Raw genomic sequence first — 17,788 nt, 5'->3', positions numbered from 1 at the left:
GTATCTTTTGAAAAGCTGGTCCTTTGACGTTTCCTAGGATACTTTTTAAATCCCATACTTGTATTTCTAACACACTTGTGCACACTATGTGTAGTCATAATATGCATTTGCTTGTGGAAATTAAGCTCAATTTGTGCTGAAATGTCACGCTCTGTGTGTATCACAGTAGAGACAGTGTTGAGCAGCAGAAGCCTGAGCTGTGGGTCCAGGGCCAGACCGAGCTTCGAACCAAGAGGGTGAATGCCTGGGTTACCAGATGGGAAACAACCTTTACAACACAGTCATTACATCGCACTACACTTACAACGCAGTCATTACATTGCAACATACATCACATGCATGTCACTACAATGCAGGCATTACAATGCATACCTTTACAACGCATGACATTACATCGCATGACACTACAATGCAGGTATTACAACGCATACCATTACAATAGAAACTACCCCTACACTATCCAACACTTACCCTACTGTTGCACCCCCTGCAGTAAGAATAGTCATTTTTAACCCCTACACTATCCAACACTTACCCTACTGTTGCACCCCTTGAGTTAGAGTAGTAGTTAGAATAGTAACGTTTACCCCTATATTATACAATACTTACCTTAAATGCAATGTAATGGTATGCATTGTAATGGTATGCTTTGTAAGGGTAGTATGCGATGTAATGGAATGCGTTGTAAAGGTCGTTTTTAAAAATGCAATGTAATGGAATACGCTGTAGTGGATGTTGCGATGTAAAAATTGCGTTGTAAGTGCATGCGTTGTAAATGTATGCGTTGTAACGTCATACATTCTTGCCAGATGTATCACGTCCTCCAGGTCTGCTGCTCTTCTGATGTAGCATCACTTCCTCAAATCACCACCCCTCCCCACCAAGCAATGGCCTCCACCCGCAGCGACAGTAATGCTAGTGAGTCAAAGTAGATTGCTAGAGATAAACTGTTCACACCACCTCTCTTTTACACACACCCATGTAAACAAGGCACTGGCTCACAGTATGGAGGCGGGTACGGTGTGACGTTTGAAGAAACTGGGCAGCAGTTGCCTCTGACTCAGGATGCTGGCAGCTCACCAATCCAAACGAATCCCATTACCGCCTTCAACGTGACAACTGCTGTTGCAGCAGAAACTACCCTGACTTAATCCTGGAGTCAGCTAAATACTGTTCAGTCGGCCCAAGAAGGCATGTGATGCTTTTTTGTGGTCACACTGATGCACGGACTGGTGTTTCAGAAAGGAACTTGAGTGTACAGAACAGATGAGTAGGAAGTCTTCCTATCCAAAAACCCATACCCCACCCTGAAGAGCTTTAGGTTAGGCACTGGAGATCCCTGCCCCTGTCTCTGCTCGGCCAGTCCGATGTGTTCTGAATGATCAGCCTGCCCAACGCCTTTATGAACCAAAAAAATACTCCCTGCAGGATCCCAGCGGACGTCTCTGAGAAGCTCGAGGCAGAAATTAAACTGCTGTTGGGGCTACATGAATAGCACTGTCCAAACTTCTGAGGCAGCATTGCACTTCCGGACAGTTAAAAATATTACTGGGTATCGCAGCTAGGGGGCACCAATGGATGGGCACTGGACCATCTAAACGAACCATCCTTGAAAGGGGATCGAGTGGAGCATGATCTGGGAGATGTTGAGGAAGGGGAGTGGGAGGAGACCCTCACAGCAATCAGAGAGATGGCAATCTGGCCGGCTTCTGATTGGTCCAGCTATGCATTCTACTTAGATCCTATTCTACAAAAAAACAGGTTGCGTAAAAGGGGAAAGTAGCTTCGGATCTCTGTGCCAGGGAATGCAACCAACAAGGACATTTCTCCATACCCTATGCAGTGCTTAATTTGTGCCGGTGCTTTCCGGTGCTCAGCACCGTCACTTAATTGCCAGCACCAAGGCTTATGACTGTCTGCCACATGGTAGTGGTGTCTGCCAATTTAGGTACGAGCACAACAACTTCTGTTTATTATTTCAATTTCCAATTATTAGTATTTGCCTCCAAAGCCATTATTATAACTTTGGGGGCCTGTAATAGTATAAATGGTCACACTTTTAAGAGTGTGATGATTAGTAGCGTATTGGTGCTGTCATTGGCAGTGCTGCCAGGGGCAACGGATGGTGCAAGCTCTAGTGTCCTCCTAACGAGAGCCCCGGCATTATGTTTTTTACAAATGAAGCACTGACCCTATGGGACTGCCCCAGGTTGACTGGCTACTGGGAGGAGGCATGGACTTGCCTCTGTACTGCCTGTGATTTTATCCATCCATCCATACTAAAATTATAAAGAGAGAGCCCAAACCTTTGAGGCGGGTAATCTCAGTAACCACAGCACCGATCACAACACCCAATACAGCGTTGGAAAGGGCAGTTGCAGCAGAAGGACATAGGCTATGCAGACGGCCACCATATACATTTAAAAGGTAAAAGAACCGTGCCAGCAAAGTAGTCTCTTGTGGGCGTCTCTGCGTTGCGCTGTGGGCATGGCCTGGGGGTGTGACTACGCTGGGGGCGTGTGGTACGGCCATCACATCGTGGGCTGTGGGCGTGACAAATGCTGGGGGCGTGACAAACGCTGGGGGCGTGTGTCCGCCCTTAATGCCATGGGAGTTGTACATACAAGCGCCAATTATGTTGCTGCGCAGCATCAAGGGGCACGCTGGGGGCATGTGTCCGGCCTTCATGCCATGTGAACGCAATTGCGCCGCATCAAGGGGCACGCTGGGGGTGTGAGAAACGCTGGGGCGTGTGCTACGTTCCACCCTTCATGCCATGTGGGTCGTACATTAATCAGAAGATCGTCTGCTGTGGCCGTGTGCTGGAGGCGTGACAAACGCGTTCATCTGGAGGCCTGGTAAGTAACGTTACTGCAGCCTCTCCTGCGCGCTGTTACTGAACTCTCTCATTCAACGAAATTACACGCGCCTGCTACCATCAACCAGGGCTCTAGCCGGGCTTAGGCGGCGGATCAGTACACTAATTACACGCGCCTGATAACATCAACCAGGGCTGCAGCTGGGCCTCAAGCGGGGGAACACACGCCTGCTAACATCAAACAGGCCTGCATCTGGGCCTCAAGCGGGGGAACACGCAAATGAGCGTGTCTGTGGGGACAATTACTGCAGCCTCTCATACTCGCTGTCACTCAACTCTCTCATTAAACGGATTTACCCGCGGCTGATAACTCTCTCATTCAACGACATTACACGTGCCTGCTAACATCAACCAGGGCTGTAGCCGGGCTCCGGCGGCAGATCACTACACCAATTACACGCGCCTGCTCCATCCCTATTCTAATGAAACAAAAAATGTTGTCTACCGGGAGATTTTAAAATAAATTGCCCTTGTCAAATACACACATTCTATTTCATACCCGGACAACGTCGGGACGGGCTGCTAGTTTGTTATAAAACCAATAAAATGTTCCAAAAAAGAGAAAAGAAAGGGAAGTGAGGATCGTCATACGAAGGGCATGAACGCATGCTTTTTTTTATTGTGATGCTGAAGATGTGTGAAGATTTCTCACTTGTTTTAGAGGTAACTTTTCTTTTGCTGTTTTTGGAGGTTTCGGGAAGTTCTCAGTGCTAACTTGGGATGCCAAGTATATTGGAGACTCCATTACCTTTCCATTGTGATATTAAGCCTGGGTCTGATAATCTTTCGAACCCGCAGGGTGCCCAAGTCATGTCCAGCTCGCACCATAGTCATGGAGCCACTCAGTGCTCCTGTAATGATCACATGATTGGCTTATAGAGATTCCTCTGCCACTGGGCCATCAGCCAAGCAGCGGAATGTTTTCAACTGTGGGTGGCACTTGCAGGTGGCACACTTAGGGAAGTAACCCTCTGAATGGGCAGATGAGTGCCCAGGAGCCGAGCGAGCGCAGTTAATACAGGGATAAAAATGATCTGCCCACCGTGGTCATGTGGACAGTACGCTGTCAATAATGCCCACATCTATCTACACCCAGGTAGCAATCAGCTACAGAACAAGCAGGAAGCTACCGGATGTAGACTCTGCAGGCTAGTGGTACATGCATCCTATGGATGAGCTAGCACAAACACCCGGCAGGAAGCAGACAACAGAGCGAGGCATGTCAACTGAAGAAAGCCAAAAACGTGTTTAATGTTATTTTCTCTTTTTATGGAGATGAAACTGAGGTCTTTGGACACAAGGAAAGACATAGAATCAAAAGGAAGTATCATAAAACACTGAAAAGACCCAAATCACATCAAAATATAATCAGCAAAAGGTAATGAACAACACAAAGTAAAAACTCTCTTTTTCTAGCCCAAAATGGGAGTGGGTACAGAAGAGTAGCTTAGCTAAATGACAGGAACTGATCTGGGGCCATTGGTGACTGAGGGGAAGGAGCAGGCACAGTATCTGAAGGTACACCCCAGTATTTAATTAGTATTTACAGTGTTTTTCTAAAGTGCTGCTTCACCTAGTGGTATTAGCCCGCTGTACGGTACAACACAACTGCATACTGGGGAAGAAATATGCTTACAGAAAACATCACACAAAAAAGCTGACGAGAACCCAGAGAGCTGGGACATAAGGAGTAGTGGGAAGGAGAGCTAAGTAGATATTAATATCAGATTATGACTGAGGATCTGACTCACAAAGCTAACTTACACTTTTGCGTACGTTCACACTTTCGAGTAAGTTTACTACTTTCGGTATTCACAAATTCTGAGAGCAAACTTACTACATAAGTGTTAGTTACATGTTTCCACCACCTGACTATTACAATTGGCTAAATCTTGTGCGGGTGGGTGGTGTCCCTCCATTAACCCTCCCTCGCCTGCCCTAAACCCCTCTGACTCCTCCCTAAACCCAACTCCTTTTGTGGAAAGACTGGCACTTTTTTAAGTCACTCCCCTGTGTCCCTCCTACATTTGCTGGTAAAACCTATACTTACATGAGCAGCGACACCGCAGTCGATGCAGTGTGCTCAGCACACAAAAGTACAAGTATTGCAGAGGCACAAAACTCCTCACATAGTTTGTGAATTGCAATTTGTAGCACATTTTGCAGTACAACAAAACGGTATACAAAGTGCAATTTGTGAATCAGGCCCTGAATATTCTTACAACAGGCATCTCTAAAAGAGAGGATGTCACGCACCAGTCTTAATTGGCTGGGAAGATAGGTCCAGATAGTCGGCACAACACCTCAAAATGGTTGTCTTTGATCTTAGATGTTCTGAATTGCAGAGATTCTAACAAGAGGAAGTCTTTGCGGTGGAATACAAGATTCACCAGAGATTTTCAGCAATACGGTGAGGTAGCTGAGTCTGCCAATGTGAAGCAGTTTGACAATGATGAAATCAATTTTAAATTTGATTCAAACCTCCATGGGAAGCTAATGTAGTTCTTTCAGTATGGCAGCGATGCAAATAACATTTCTTCTGTCCGAGAGCAGACCAGCTGTGCAGTGCAGGATTGCTTTAAGTGCAAGAAGGGCACCGGCCATGAGGCCAGGATTATGGTGTTTTCTCCATCAATTCTGGATATAACTGATGCTTGTGCCACAGTCATAAACTAATCGATGGAGAGAAGTTACTTTGTTCTTTTTAGTTGACATCGTTGAAAATTTGCTGTATGGGCTATCTTGCAGATGTGGGTTTCTACAGAGAGCTTGCTGTCGACAAGGAATCTAAGGAATTTAAGAGATGTAGCTGGTGAAGGCGAACATCCATAATTTATTAACAAGGTTCTTAGTGGTGGTTCAACTTTATTGCTTGCTTTATGAGATAGAAGTTTCACCTCTGTTTTTTGAGGGCTCAGTTTCAGAGATGTTGGAGATGCCCATAGGAAGAGCGAATCATGGCCGTCTTTGAGGAAAATCGAGATTGTTAGATGAGGGGATTGTTGAGCAGATTTGAATAGTGTCTTAATATTGATGTAGCTGGGGTTAGATTTTTCCAGCAGTAGGCTAAGATCAACATAAAGATTTAAAAAGAACAGTTAAAAGAATTGATCCTTGGAGGATGCCTAAGCTAACCTTTTGCAGTATAGAAAGGGCTTCACTTTTTCAAGCAACTACATTTTGAATGCACTGCTCCCATTCTGCAGCTGGGTTCCCAACCAGTTTTGAATGTGAGACAACAACATGGCAGAGTCACAAAAATACTCACTCACATGTGGGAGGATGGAACAAAATCGCCTTCATTGGTTGGGAGATTGCACACTCCAGCTTTTGAGTTCCACACCATGAGGCTTCTTGATTTTGCAGTCAGGGGACACTACAACCACGTTGAGCGCATTTTTGGAAATAGACTGTGACCCAGAGCTGGGCTCTGGGGTCCTGAGGGGTACAGCACATCCACCTTCTTTTATTGAGTGTGACTACTGTCACCTCATATGCTCTGGTGGACTGACATTGGTGAAATAGAGTGACTATAACAGCAGGACAGGGCTTTTTACCTGTTGCTTGCAGAGGGAGGTCTGCCTGCGGGCCTCTCCTGGTTAACTTGTGTCTGTCTGTCCTCTGCACCTGGATTCGTGGGGACCTGGATGCCACATGTATGTTTACATTATATTTGGTAGTAAGATGTGTGGGGAAACTACTGCTCTAGAAGCTGTCAAAAATGTTTAGCATTGAAGAGAAGCTAGAGGATTCCTACAGGTATGCTGACTGAGAGACAGGGGCGTGATCAGTGGTAGCTTCTGGCATACATTAGTGACGAGGTGGGGTGGGGAGGGAATACAAATAAAATGGAACATAATTAAAATAAATAAAATTGCACTTACCTGCCGCTCGACGGACACTGTGTAGTCTCCCAGATACCAATCCCAGCGCTTCTCTGATGCTGGGAATATTATTTCCAGCATCAGAGAAGCACTGGAATTATTCTGAATGGCCTAGTTTGCCGCTCAGACAATAACTGTAAGTCTGTGGAGTTTCTCCAACCCGGCTGTGCAACACAGTCGGGTTACAGAAACCTAAGTGTGCATGACAGTTTGGCCGACCTAAGACGGCCGACCAAAGCGTCATGCATACTTAAAAGTGGCCACCACCACTCCCCCTGCCATGCCTGTCACAGGGGATTGCCTGGCCCCGCCCTACTGAAGACTTGGGTTTGCAGCAATCAGGCAGGCAAAAGTAAAATGATAATAAAGGCTTATCATTTTATTTTAAGCAGGGGGCGGCGCTCCTACACAGTTACGGAGGAGCCGGCCCTGGGTCTGAGACATTCATACCACAACCTAAAGTGCAATTTGTATGAATAATCTAACAATGTGATAAGGGAATGAACTCAGTCTCTTAGGATGTACATCTCAAGCAACGTGCAGCTGTCAGGGCACACATAACAACAAAATACCTATTTTAAGATAAGATAAAACAAGCATTTGCAATGCAATAGGTCTCGCATTTACGCGAGTTCTAAGCTATTTCCATTGTAAATGACAATACCTTTTATTTTTGTTTTAAAAACCAAAACATAAATAAAACGCATTGTCATTTACAATGACAATAGCTCAAACTCGCGTAAATGCGAGACCTATTGCACTGCAAATGCTTTTTTTTATTGTTTCCTTTTTTTTTTTTAAATTGTTTCCTTTTTTTTAACATATTATGCCATTGTATCAGTTTGTTTCTACACTTTAATGTTGTTTAGTGTTGTATTTACACTAATTTCTCTGCAGAATAGCCTGCTTGTTTGTTCCACAGTTACCACGGTTTAAGCCTAAATTTGTCACTTAGACTACCTTTAGTTCTAGAAAAATACTAATTTGTTAGGACCGTTATACTAATGAATAATCCCGAATCTCAAAAGGCCTCTGTGTTTAAATGTGTACCACCCAACGTTTGGTGCTATTTTTCAGGGTTAGTTTAGTGCAGGACTCGATACAGATTTAAAGAAGTACAGGTCTACAGTACTTAAACCGCCCCCCACTGCTAGTAAACCCCTTAATTAAATAAACAAAAAGCATATTAATTATGGCAATACAATTGAGGAGCCTAGTGGAGTGTAAGCATTTATAAATATGTTTATATGTAAAACGGCTGTGTATAATGAACTGCATAAGCATGTTTGTACTCAGTGTTCCTAGTGTGTGGTCGTGTGAGTCTAAGATGTCCGAGCCTGGGTCTTTGTTCGTTATTGATGAGCCTAATTTACCTGTGGCTTCCCTTTGCCTCGCTGCCTTTAGTAAACAGATCATTAATAACATGCATCTAATTACAAATTATTCAGACAACTCATCAGGTATGCGTTTTAGAATTTCTAAGCTGTTGTACACACACCAGGCGCATTGTTCCTGGAACACCAGAGAAAGCGCTTCTTGGAAATCACGGGCCTTTATCCGCTTCATTCTACTCAGCGTAGGCAGTAATGTAATGCAGGGAAAACAATTTCCTGCATATTCCCTTCAATGAAAAGTCATTATAAAAGCCTCGACTTTTACCTCCTCCTCTGCCACAATATGGACAATAAACGAAAGAGTTGTCATCTCGGATTAGTATGAGCCACGATTTATTCAGCGCTTCTCTAAAATATGACTACGCTTCCTCGTGGTTGTTAGCATTGTTGCAAAGGCAGACAGAAGAGATGCAAACTAACATTCTGCCTGCTTCAGGTGGAGGGTATGTAAAGATTGTTTCCTCCCATTTGTGATGTGAAGACTCAACTATAATAACGGCGGGTGGAGCTTTTATCCCAGCTTCCAGCGCAATTAATATCTGTCATTGCCGCGTGCTGCGCTCCCAGGTTGCAACCAATCAGCTTCTTTGGCTCTGTTTCTTTGTTGTTGTTCTGTACTGCCCAGTAAGTATGGTCTAGTGTCGCAATAATCTCCCAGACAAACGCTAATTGCTCTATTGACAACATTACTGTACATTTTTGACACATCATTATTGCATTATGCTTGCAGCTGAATTGTTATCATTCAGAAAGGAAGCCAAATGTATTCCTACTTTTTAACTATCTTAAGCGATGGAATGGGACACAATTGTAGCTGCGGCCAGAAGCAATTCATAACAAGCTGTCGCCATAGAGCAAAGGCAGCCGCGTGTTTAGATTTGCATCGCGCTTTCACGTTGCAATAGCTGCCGCTCCACACAGCACTCGCAGGGTGGGGTGGCAGCTATTGTTAGAGGGAAACTGCGATGCAAAAATAAACACGCAGCCACCATTGCCAAAGGCGACTGACAAAACATGGTGCCTACCGACTTATGAAGGAGACCTTGTAACGCCGCAGGTAAAAGATCCAGTCCTGATGGGCGTTCACAAGGGGAGACAGGGCGGTAACAAGGCGGGACTAAGAAGCCTCATATTGAATCGGAAGCCAGCGTTTACCATGGACAATGACAACAGCCAATGAAAAATATGGGCGGGGCTTCCACAGTACTTTTGCCTCTAACCCTACTTCAACGCTAGGCTCGACCTAAAAAGGACATGTTCACACATACACAAAAAGAGAATGTAACCTTACTCAGAGTGCCAGTCTTGTGGGGTCCACGGCTCGAACTCCTGACCGGGTGGGTTAAAGGATGTGTTCACAAACTGCCAAAGCTGCTCTTTGGGCACCTGCCCTCCCGGTGCCGAGGACGCCAACCTCTGAAACCGCTCCAGAATGACATCTGCGGGGAACACAGAGGACAGGAAGCTTCTAGAAGCAGCAAGTACCGGTTCCATGCATGCACACAGGCTGTTCGGATTAGTAAAGGTTATTTTGCAAGAGGCTACATGCACAACTCGACCGCATGCCTGCAATGGGGCGGTCGTTTTATTTCAATCTTATCAGAGGACAAAGTACAAACATTCATCATAGTTACACCTGAAACAGGGAACTTTTAAAGCATTGGTAACTGTCTAGAGCCCCACATTCCAAGGTGCCACTGCGGATAGGAAACTTTCTCTCTAGCTCACTTCTGTGTAAATTTTGTATCCTAATCTTTAAACTATAATTCAATATTGTTAGGCAAGATAGGGTTTGAATTATCAAAAATGGGAAATAAAATGTAAAGTTGTTCTAAATAAGGGTCCCAACATATTTCTTACCTTGAGCCCTAAAATCTTTTAAGATGACTCTGACCAGAATTATTTATCTTTGTATCTCACCAACACGAGATGGTGTTTTACAAGCGCCATGGGCGTTGGCTACACATTCCTCATATTTAACATCATATAACATAACACAGCACACAACAGAGGAACATGTAAATGTCTAGTGCCAGTTTATATAGCATGTACAATTGATGTGTAATCTGCATCTGGGAGGCATTTTAAAAGTAACACTACTGACAGGCATTTCATTTCCTATGATGGGTAATATTAGCTAGCATTCCCCTATCAGAAGTACACAGCATGGCCATATAGCGGCAGGAAACACTACAGCTTAGTGCGGCTAACAAAGTCGAGTGGATGATGTCACAGTCTGGGAATTAAGTTGTTTACGAGATGTCAAGGAACAGAAACAAAGCGAGGCAGGGATTGACAGGGAATAAAGACCAATGGAAAGAACTGCTAGGTTCAGGGAGCGAGCCAGAAACAGAAAAGTTCAAGGACTGGAGGTTGCTGCAGAGACAAAGGAGGTAAAGGGCAGGTGTAAATACACAAAAGTGCGATAATAACAGAGAAACTCCTTATGGCCCAGGGCATGCTGGGTGCCTAAGCAAAAAAAAAAAATATATATATATATATATATATATATATATAGTGTGACCCTCGGTGATCTTCTGGGCAGGCTCGGAGGAGTTCCGTGTTTGGCGCGACTACGCTCAAAGGCATTAGCGGGTGAGGAGACAGCGTGATTCATATTCTGGGACTTTAAATATATGGACTGTTTGTTTGTCCCATAGACGTGCTAATATTTGTTTCTCCGTGAACAGTTCTTTGCTTGTTAGCAAATGGCAGCCGACGTACTTAGAGACCGCGAGTTAGTAGCGGATGCCTTATTTTTTAATTTACTGGACACTGTAATTACAGACAAAAACGTGGTGGTTTCATCGGGTCAAGATGACGTTAAAGGGAAACTCAAGAAATTGGAAAAATTACAGAGAACAGAGCTCACTAAGTGGTGGGAGAAAAAATCACTAGAGAAATATAAAGAAGTTGAAAGGGTGCCACGAGGGTTCTCATTGCTCCATCGTTTGAGAACCCCAACCCTCTCATGCTGGAAGAATGGGCCTCGAATAATTTCGAGGCATCAAGGAACATGGTGTGTATCCTTATCAAGTATGCGGAAATTGACAGACTCGATATTATGCGCCAGATTGATGCTCTCAATAAAGACCTTGACGCAATGGAACAGAAAGAATTGATTGCTAAAACAAGGGAGGAGATTAAAAAGCGCATAGAAAAACATGAGAATACCATCAAGACACGAAAGGTTTTTAAATTTGCTCGGGATTGGGCAGATTATGAACAGGGCTGTATCTTTACTTTATCAAAAAAGTTTGAGAATGCCAAAATGCAGACATTAACGGTTAAGGCCCCATTGAAAACCATTTCTACCTTGCCGGTGGTACAAACGGAGCACTCTGAAAGCTTGGACACTGATGTGAGCTCTCTATTGAGTAGTATCGATTCAGATGAGATGAGTGGGCAACCTCCCCTAGTGAGTGGTTTTACCCCTTCCGAGGAGTTGGGGTTTATGATAGAGGACAGGCGGCAAACATTAAGATCATGGTTTCCACCCTCAGCGAAAAACGACAAAAAAGAAACAAATGCCGCAAAGAGAGGAGGAAACAGAGGAGGCTTCATATACAAGAAGAGAGGAAGAGGAGCTCCTCAACCAACTTAAATGAAGCCACTAATTCAAATATAATGACTGATAACACCTTCATAAATTTAACTGACCTCAATCTGGATGTAGCTGAAACCCAGCTTTTGGCATTAGGCTTGTCATTTTGCCCCAAAAATGACTTTAAGTATATCCAATCACGAATTGATGTATTCAAGTTCATACAAAAATTGAAACTGATGAAATACCACAAATTAAATAAAGTCACGAGCATTGCAAGTACTGTGTTATCTGACTCTCTGCCTAGTAAAAGTTTGTTAGCCTCTGATGTCCCGGTGTTGAAAATTGTACTGATAATTTGTCCCAAACGTCTACCCAGGTAGTCTTGGAAACTATGGGGGCAGTAGGGGGTAGTAGTGTCGCAAACCCTTTTAGCCCCCGTTCTACATTTGTTCTAATGATGCCAAGGGATGCGATAGATGTATTTAACGATCGCATGGAAGAGGATTTGAAAAATCTTAACAAATCCATTGTTAAAAAACAAAAATGCAGAAATTACGCAGAGGTTCGTTACTCTACTCTCATGCGTAAAATTAATGACCATGGTAACATCATCGTAAATAAAGCGGACAAAGGGGGAAATATTGTTTTGTGGCCCCGTGATATGTATGTTTTGGAAGCTGAAAGGCAATTACATGATGATTTGTGCTATAAGAAGGGATCATACAGTGAATTGAATACGGTTAAAGAGCTTATACATAAACAGTTAGCTCAGTGGAAGAGGGATGGTCTTATTTCGAAAAATTAGTTTTTGCTTTTAAAGAATGACCACCCTATTACCCCTATTTTATATCTTTTGCCCAAGGTTCATAAAGGGCGCCCAATACCTGGGCGTCCTATTATTTCAGCCCAGAACAGCTTATTGGAACCTATTTGGAAATATGTAGATTTCTTTTTGCACAGTCATATGGAATCATTGCCTTCTTATATTAGAGATATAGGTCACTTTTTGAGTAATCTTAAAGAGGTTATTTGGAATTCTAATTATTACTTTATTGTAATGGATATCTGCTCTCTTTATACTTCCATTAAACATGCTGATGGTTTACAGGCTATTCAACACTTTTTATCCAGACGAGACATCACGTTTTATGAACCCAACAAAATGTTGGTCAAGATGATTTCATTATGCCTCCATAACAATTTTTTCCTCTTCAACAATGAAGTATATCAACAACTTCGGGGCGTGGCAATGGGGGCATGCTTCTCCCCCAGCTATGCGCGTCTTCACGTAGGCTGGTGGGAGGAGTGTGTCCTGGGTCGCGCCTGGGATGTTGTTGAGGGAGGCTCTGGCACTGGAATTATTCGTCTTTGGCGCTTCATAGATGACGTGTTCATAATCTAGCAGGGTACTAAAGACAGTGCAGAGGAATTTGTGAACAGCATTTATTGCAATGATTTGAATTTGGAATTCACTGCTACAATCAGTAAGATAAAGTGGAATTTTTGGATATGGAAGTATATATTCTAAACAACACTATTCAGACTAAACTCCACATCCTCGCCACTTAATCAAAAATATCCCCTATGGGGAGTTTGTGAGAATCTAACGCATTTGCAGCAATGAGAATGATTTGGATAAATGTCTCAATGAGTCTTTTCAGAGATTCTTGAGGCGTGGTTACAAAGAGAATGATCTGAAGGATGCTTCAAAAAAGATGGTTTTAAATACAAAATCCCCAGACCAGATTCCTAACGCTGAAAATGTGCCCTCTAATACTGTAGTGACTTCGCCGAAGGAAGAGTTGAAAGTTAGACTAATTACTTTATAGTAATCATGAACGAAAAATTCGGAATATTCTTAAGTCTAACTGGACAATTCTAAAATCAGATATAACTTTGGCCCAGTTATTGGATGAAATTCCGAGCATTACGTTTAGGAGGGCACCCTCTATGAGGGATATTCTGGTCAAGGCCAGTCCAGAAGTAGTTTTACCTTCTATTTGGCTTTCCAATCGCACAGGTTTTTTTAAATGCAGCTCATGCAGAGCTTGCAAGTTCGGCTGTAATACTAGGGAATACAGGCACACCTTTAAATGAGAGAATATCAAGATTAAAGGTATGTTCACTTGTAAAACAGATCATGCCGTTTATGTTTTACAATGTTCCTGTAAGTTACAATATGTTGGGAGTACTAAACTCCAAGTTTACAATCGCATTCTCCAACATCTTCGGGCAATTGTAAACTCTGACCCTAGTTACCCCGTGGCACGGCATTTTAAGTTAGTGCACGAAAATAATTTAAATGATTTGAGTTATTTCGTCATTGATGCTGTACCCAAATCTAAGAGGGGTGGCAACAGAGAACGAAGGCTTAGGCAGTTGGAAAGCCAGTATATCTTACTTCTTGATACTAAGATTCCTAATGGTCTTAATACGGGGCATGGTTTATACAACTTTTTATGAGTATGGGTGTGGTTTTAAATATATTTATATATTTATGATATTATATTTAATCAGTAACCACGCATAGGGTTCAGGCTTGACCCCTAAGATACTTGTGAAATATGTGTACTTTTGTATTTCCTATCTTCTTTTGCTGCTATGTAAAGGACCTTACTTGCTCTCAGATAAATGAAATGTGTTTTTTAAGGGGACTGTATAGTGTTTCTAATGCAATATTCCATTTTCCATTTGACAATGACTTTATTTATGTGTATATATATATTGATCTGTATTTATAATTGTTGTAAATTTATTAATTAGAATACTTAATATTTACTTTTTTGTCAGCACTTGCACATTATACGCATCAAGGCATCGCTGGATTAAGGATTATGACTACACTGTTGTATGATCCTAATTTTGATTTTATTCACTATTTTGCACGTTTTGCAGCTGTGATAGTATTTCCCTCCTTAATGAATTTATTACAAAGACTAACGCTTTTTTGTATTTTAATAATTTGCGAATTGTTATTATTAAGGGCACTTGCCCTAAATTGTAGTTTTTTAATCTTTTGATCTATTTGTTGTGAAATACTCATTTATGAGTTTTACAACAACATGTTTAAATTAACATTTCTTGTTTGATAAAGCGGATCACTTTTATAGTCTTTTTTCAATGTTCATGGAATTGTGGGAGGAGTGTGTACTATCTAGCTGCACATAAATACTCGTTTGTCTTTGAGCTCGTCAAGTGATCAAGACAAGGTTCCCCCGGTCGAAACGCGTCATGCTGCTCATTACGGAGAAATAAAGCACTTTTCACTTTGAAGAAAAACGCCTGAAGTGGTCTGTACCTGTTTGCCGTGTTGCCTATATATATATATACACAATTTTTTTTTAAAAAACCATAGTTCTCGGGGCTGTTATAGCTAGCTGGACATTTCACTCGTACAAAACCCTTGAAATTACTCCGTAATAGTTAGTTCTGCTAACTATAACTCGTGCGCCCGCAATCCACTGCTGCTGATGTCACATATTACATCATTTAAGACATTTTCAGTGACATCACTGATGACATCAATAAAGTCAAGCACCGGGGGTGGAGGTCCCTGGGGTGGCCTTAGAGGCCCTCACATTAAACTATTAAGCCCCAAGGGTGGCGGTCCCCGGGGCTCCGGGGGGCCGTGCCCACCGCAATTATTTGTACTTTGCCCCGGGTGGTGGCGGTCCCCGGGACAGTGTGGGGGGGATTGGGCCTCCCCACACTTTATTTTTAACAAGCCCCCGGGATTTGGCCCCCCCCGGGGGCTAATTAGCATTGAAGCGCGGGAGCCCGTGCTTCGTTTTTTTTTATCTACAAGATCCGCGTACCCTGCGCGGATTTTGCTGATTTTTTGGGGGGGGTCTTGGTGGTCCTTGTGGGACACCCTGAGCAGGCCTAGGGGGTCAGGGTATTTCTACCCTGCCCCCTTTTTGCGTTTTGCACTTTTTTTTATTAGGTTTCTTGTGCCTCTGTACTACAGAGGCACAAGATGGCTGCCAACACTTCCTGATTTGGAGTGTTGACAGCCAATTAGAATACAGCTCGTGCTCGGGAGAGTGCGCGGACCCACCGCGGCCACAGATATATATATATATGTCATTTCGATTTTGATTTTCTCAGGAACTACTGAACGGATTAATAACATTTAACCAAAAGGCACGACTCTAAACCAAGGTCTAACTTTCTGACAAATTTGGTGTAATTCCGTTCAGCAGTTCGGGCTTAAGCTTCGATTAATGGTCCCTATGGAAAATTGCATGGGGAAAACACGTTTTGGGACCACCCCTTTTTTCTCGGCCATCATCATTGATGTCATTTGAGATGTCATCAGTGATGTCACTGACCATGTCATGAATGATGTAATATGCAACATCATCAGCAGTGGATTGCGGGTGCGCGAAATATAGTTAGTACAACTAACTATATAGGAGCAATTTCAATGGTTTTTTTAAAATGCTAAATTCCTAACTATATAAGACCTGAAACCTATGGTTTTTTCAGTGAATTTCAAAGGTTTTTTATATGCTAATTCCTAACTATATAAGGCCTGAAATCTATGGTTTTTTCAGTGAATTTGGAAGGTTTTTAAAATGCTAATTCCTAACTATATAAGGCCTGAAACCTATGGTTTTTTCAGTGAATTTCAAAGGTTTTTTAAATGCTAATTCCTAACTATATAAGGCCTGAAACCTATGGTTTTTTCAGTGAATTTGCAAGGTTTTTTAAATGCTAATTCCTAACTATATCAGGCGTGAAACCTATGGTTTTTTTCAATAAATTTCAAAGGTTTTCTAAATGTTAATTCTATTAGCGGATAACGTTTAAATATGTTAATATCCTTGTGGGACCACCTGAGCTGCCATAGGGGGTGAGGGTGTTTCTACCCTGCCCCCTTTTTGCATTCTACACATTTGTTTTTCTGCTTCTTTTGTGCCTCGGTCTACCGAGCACAAGATGGCTGCCCAAACTTCCTGGTTTGGAGTGTTCACAGCCAATCAATGCAGCCCATGCTCGGAAAGGTCTGCGCGCACTCCTGATTGGCTGGCAGTCATCTGTCAACATTCCAAACTGTCCAAATCAAGAAGTGTTGGCCACCATCTTGTTTCTCAGGAGAACTGAGGCACAAGAGAGCCCAAAACAAGAGTGGAAAATGCGAAAATGGGGCAGGGTAGAGATCCCCTGACCCCCTAGCCCTTCTCAGGGGGTCCCAGAAAAACCCTCAGGGCCCTTGGGGTTCTTCTGGTACCCCCTGAGAAGAGCTAGATGTCCTATGTAAAATTGCATGGGGAAGAACACATTTTGGGACCCCCTTTTTCACTGCTTTCCCCTGTTGTACGCTCAGAGTACGCGTACGGGTAAACGCACATGTACGCGCACATGTAAACGCGCCCTGAGCGTACTCCGTGAAATTAAAAAAAAAGAAATAATAGCTTTTTTGTCCTTCGTGGTCCTCTTAGGCCCCCCTGAGAACACCTAGGGGGTCAGGGGGTCTCTACCCTGCCCCCTTTTAAAGTTTTCCCCTTTTGTTTTTCACCTCTTGTGTCTCGGTTCTACCGAGACACAAGATGGCGGACTCTCCGGACCGTTTCGAATGTTGACAGACACCCAAGAGCCAATCTGCTTTCCGCTCGCTCACTTCCGTGGCGCGCCGGGTGCGCTTACCGGTACACGTACCCAAAGCGCTCGGAGCGCGCATATAGATATATATGTGTTTTTGAAGTTAACCGCATCGCTGCTAGAGCGATTCCCCTGCTGTGATGGACAGCAATAAAAACGGGTGTGGTCATGATGAGCTCAGCTCATCATGAGCACAGAAGCACTGTACTGCATGACGAGCTGAGCTCGTCATGAGCATGGAAGGGGTTAATTTTCATAAAAACCATTGGAGCGATTTTAACCAAATATGGAAAAGGCCCTACTGCGTCCCAGTCCCTACCATTTTGCCAAGTTTGGTGTAATTCCGTTCAGCGGTTCGGGCTGTAGCCGTGTCTAATCGTCCTATGGAAATTAACATGGGGAAAACACATTTTGGGACCCCCCTAATTTCTCGGCCCCCGCTTCACGAATCCCCCCCGACACTTTCAGGGAAGGAGTGGTG

At 43.3% G+C, this 17,788-nt stretch overlaps 1 protein-coding gene across 2 annotated transcripts in view; it reads right to left on the bottom strand.

Moving 5' to 3' along the window:
• Window positions 1–17,788, bottom strand: part of TREH (trehalase) — a 217,369-nt gene that overhangs the window by 93,221 nt on the left and 106,360 nt on the right. For both annotated transcript variants that reach the window (XM_078682220.1, XM_078682221.1), the window contains exon 4: window positions 9,448–9,595. In XM_078682220.1, the coding sequence (XP_078538346.1) occupies window positions 9,448–9,595 (148 nt within the window). The remainder of the gene's footprint in view (window positions 1–9,447; window positions 9,596–17,788) is intronic.

The sequence above is a fragment of the Lissotriton helveticus genome, chromosome 3_1, assembly GCF_964261635.1.
Source record: "Lissotriton helveticus chromosome 3_1, aLisHel1.1, whole genome shotgun sequence".
NCBI lineage: Eukaryota > Metazoa > Chordata > Amphibia > Caudata > Salamandridae > Lissotriton > Lissotriton helveticus.
This window is presented reverse-complemented; position numbering and strand designations above follow the sequence as displayed.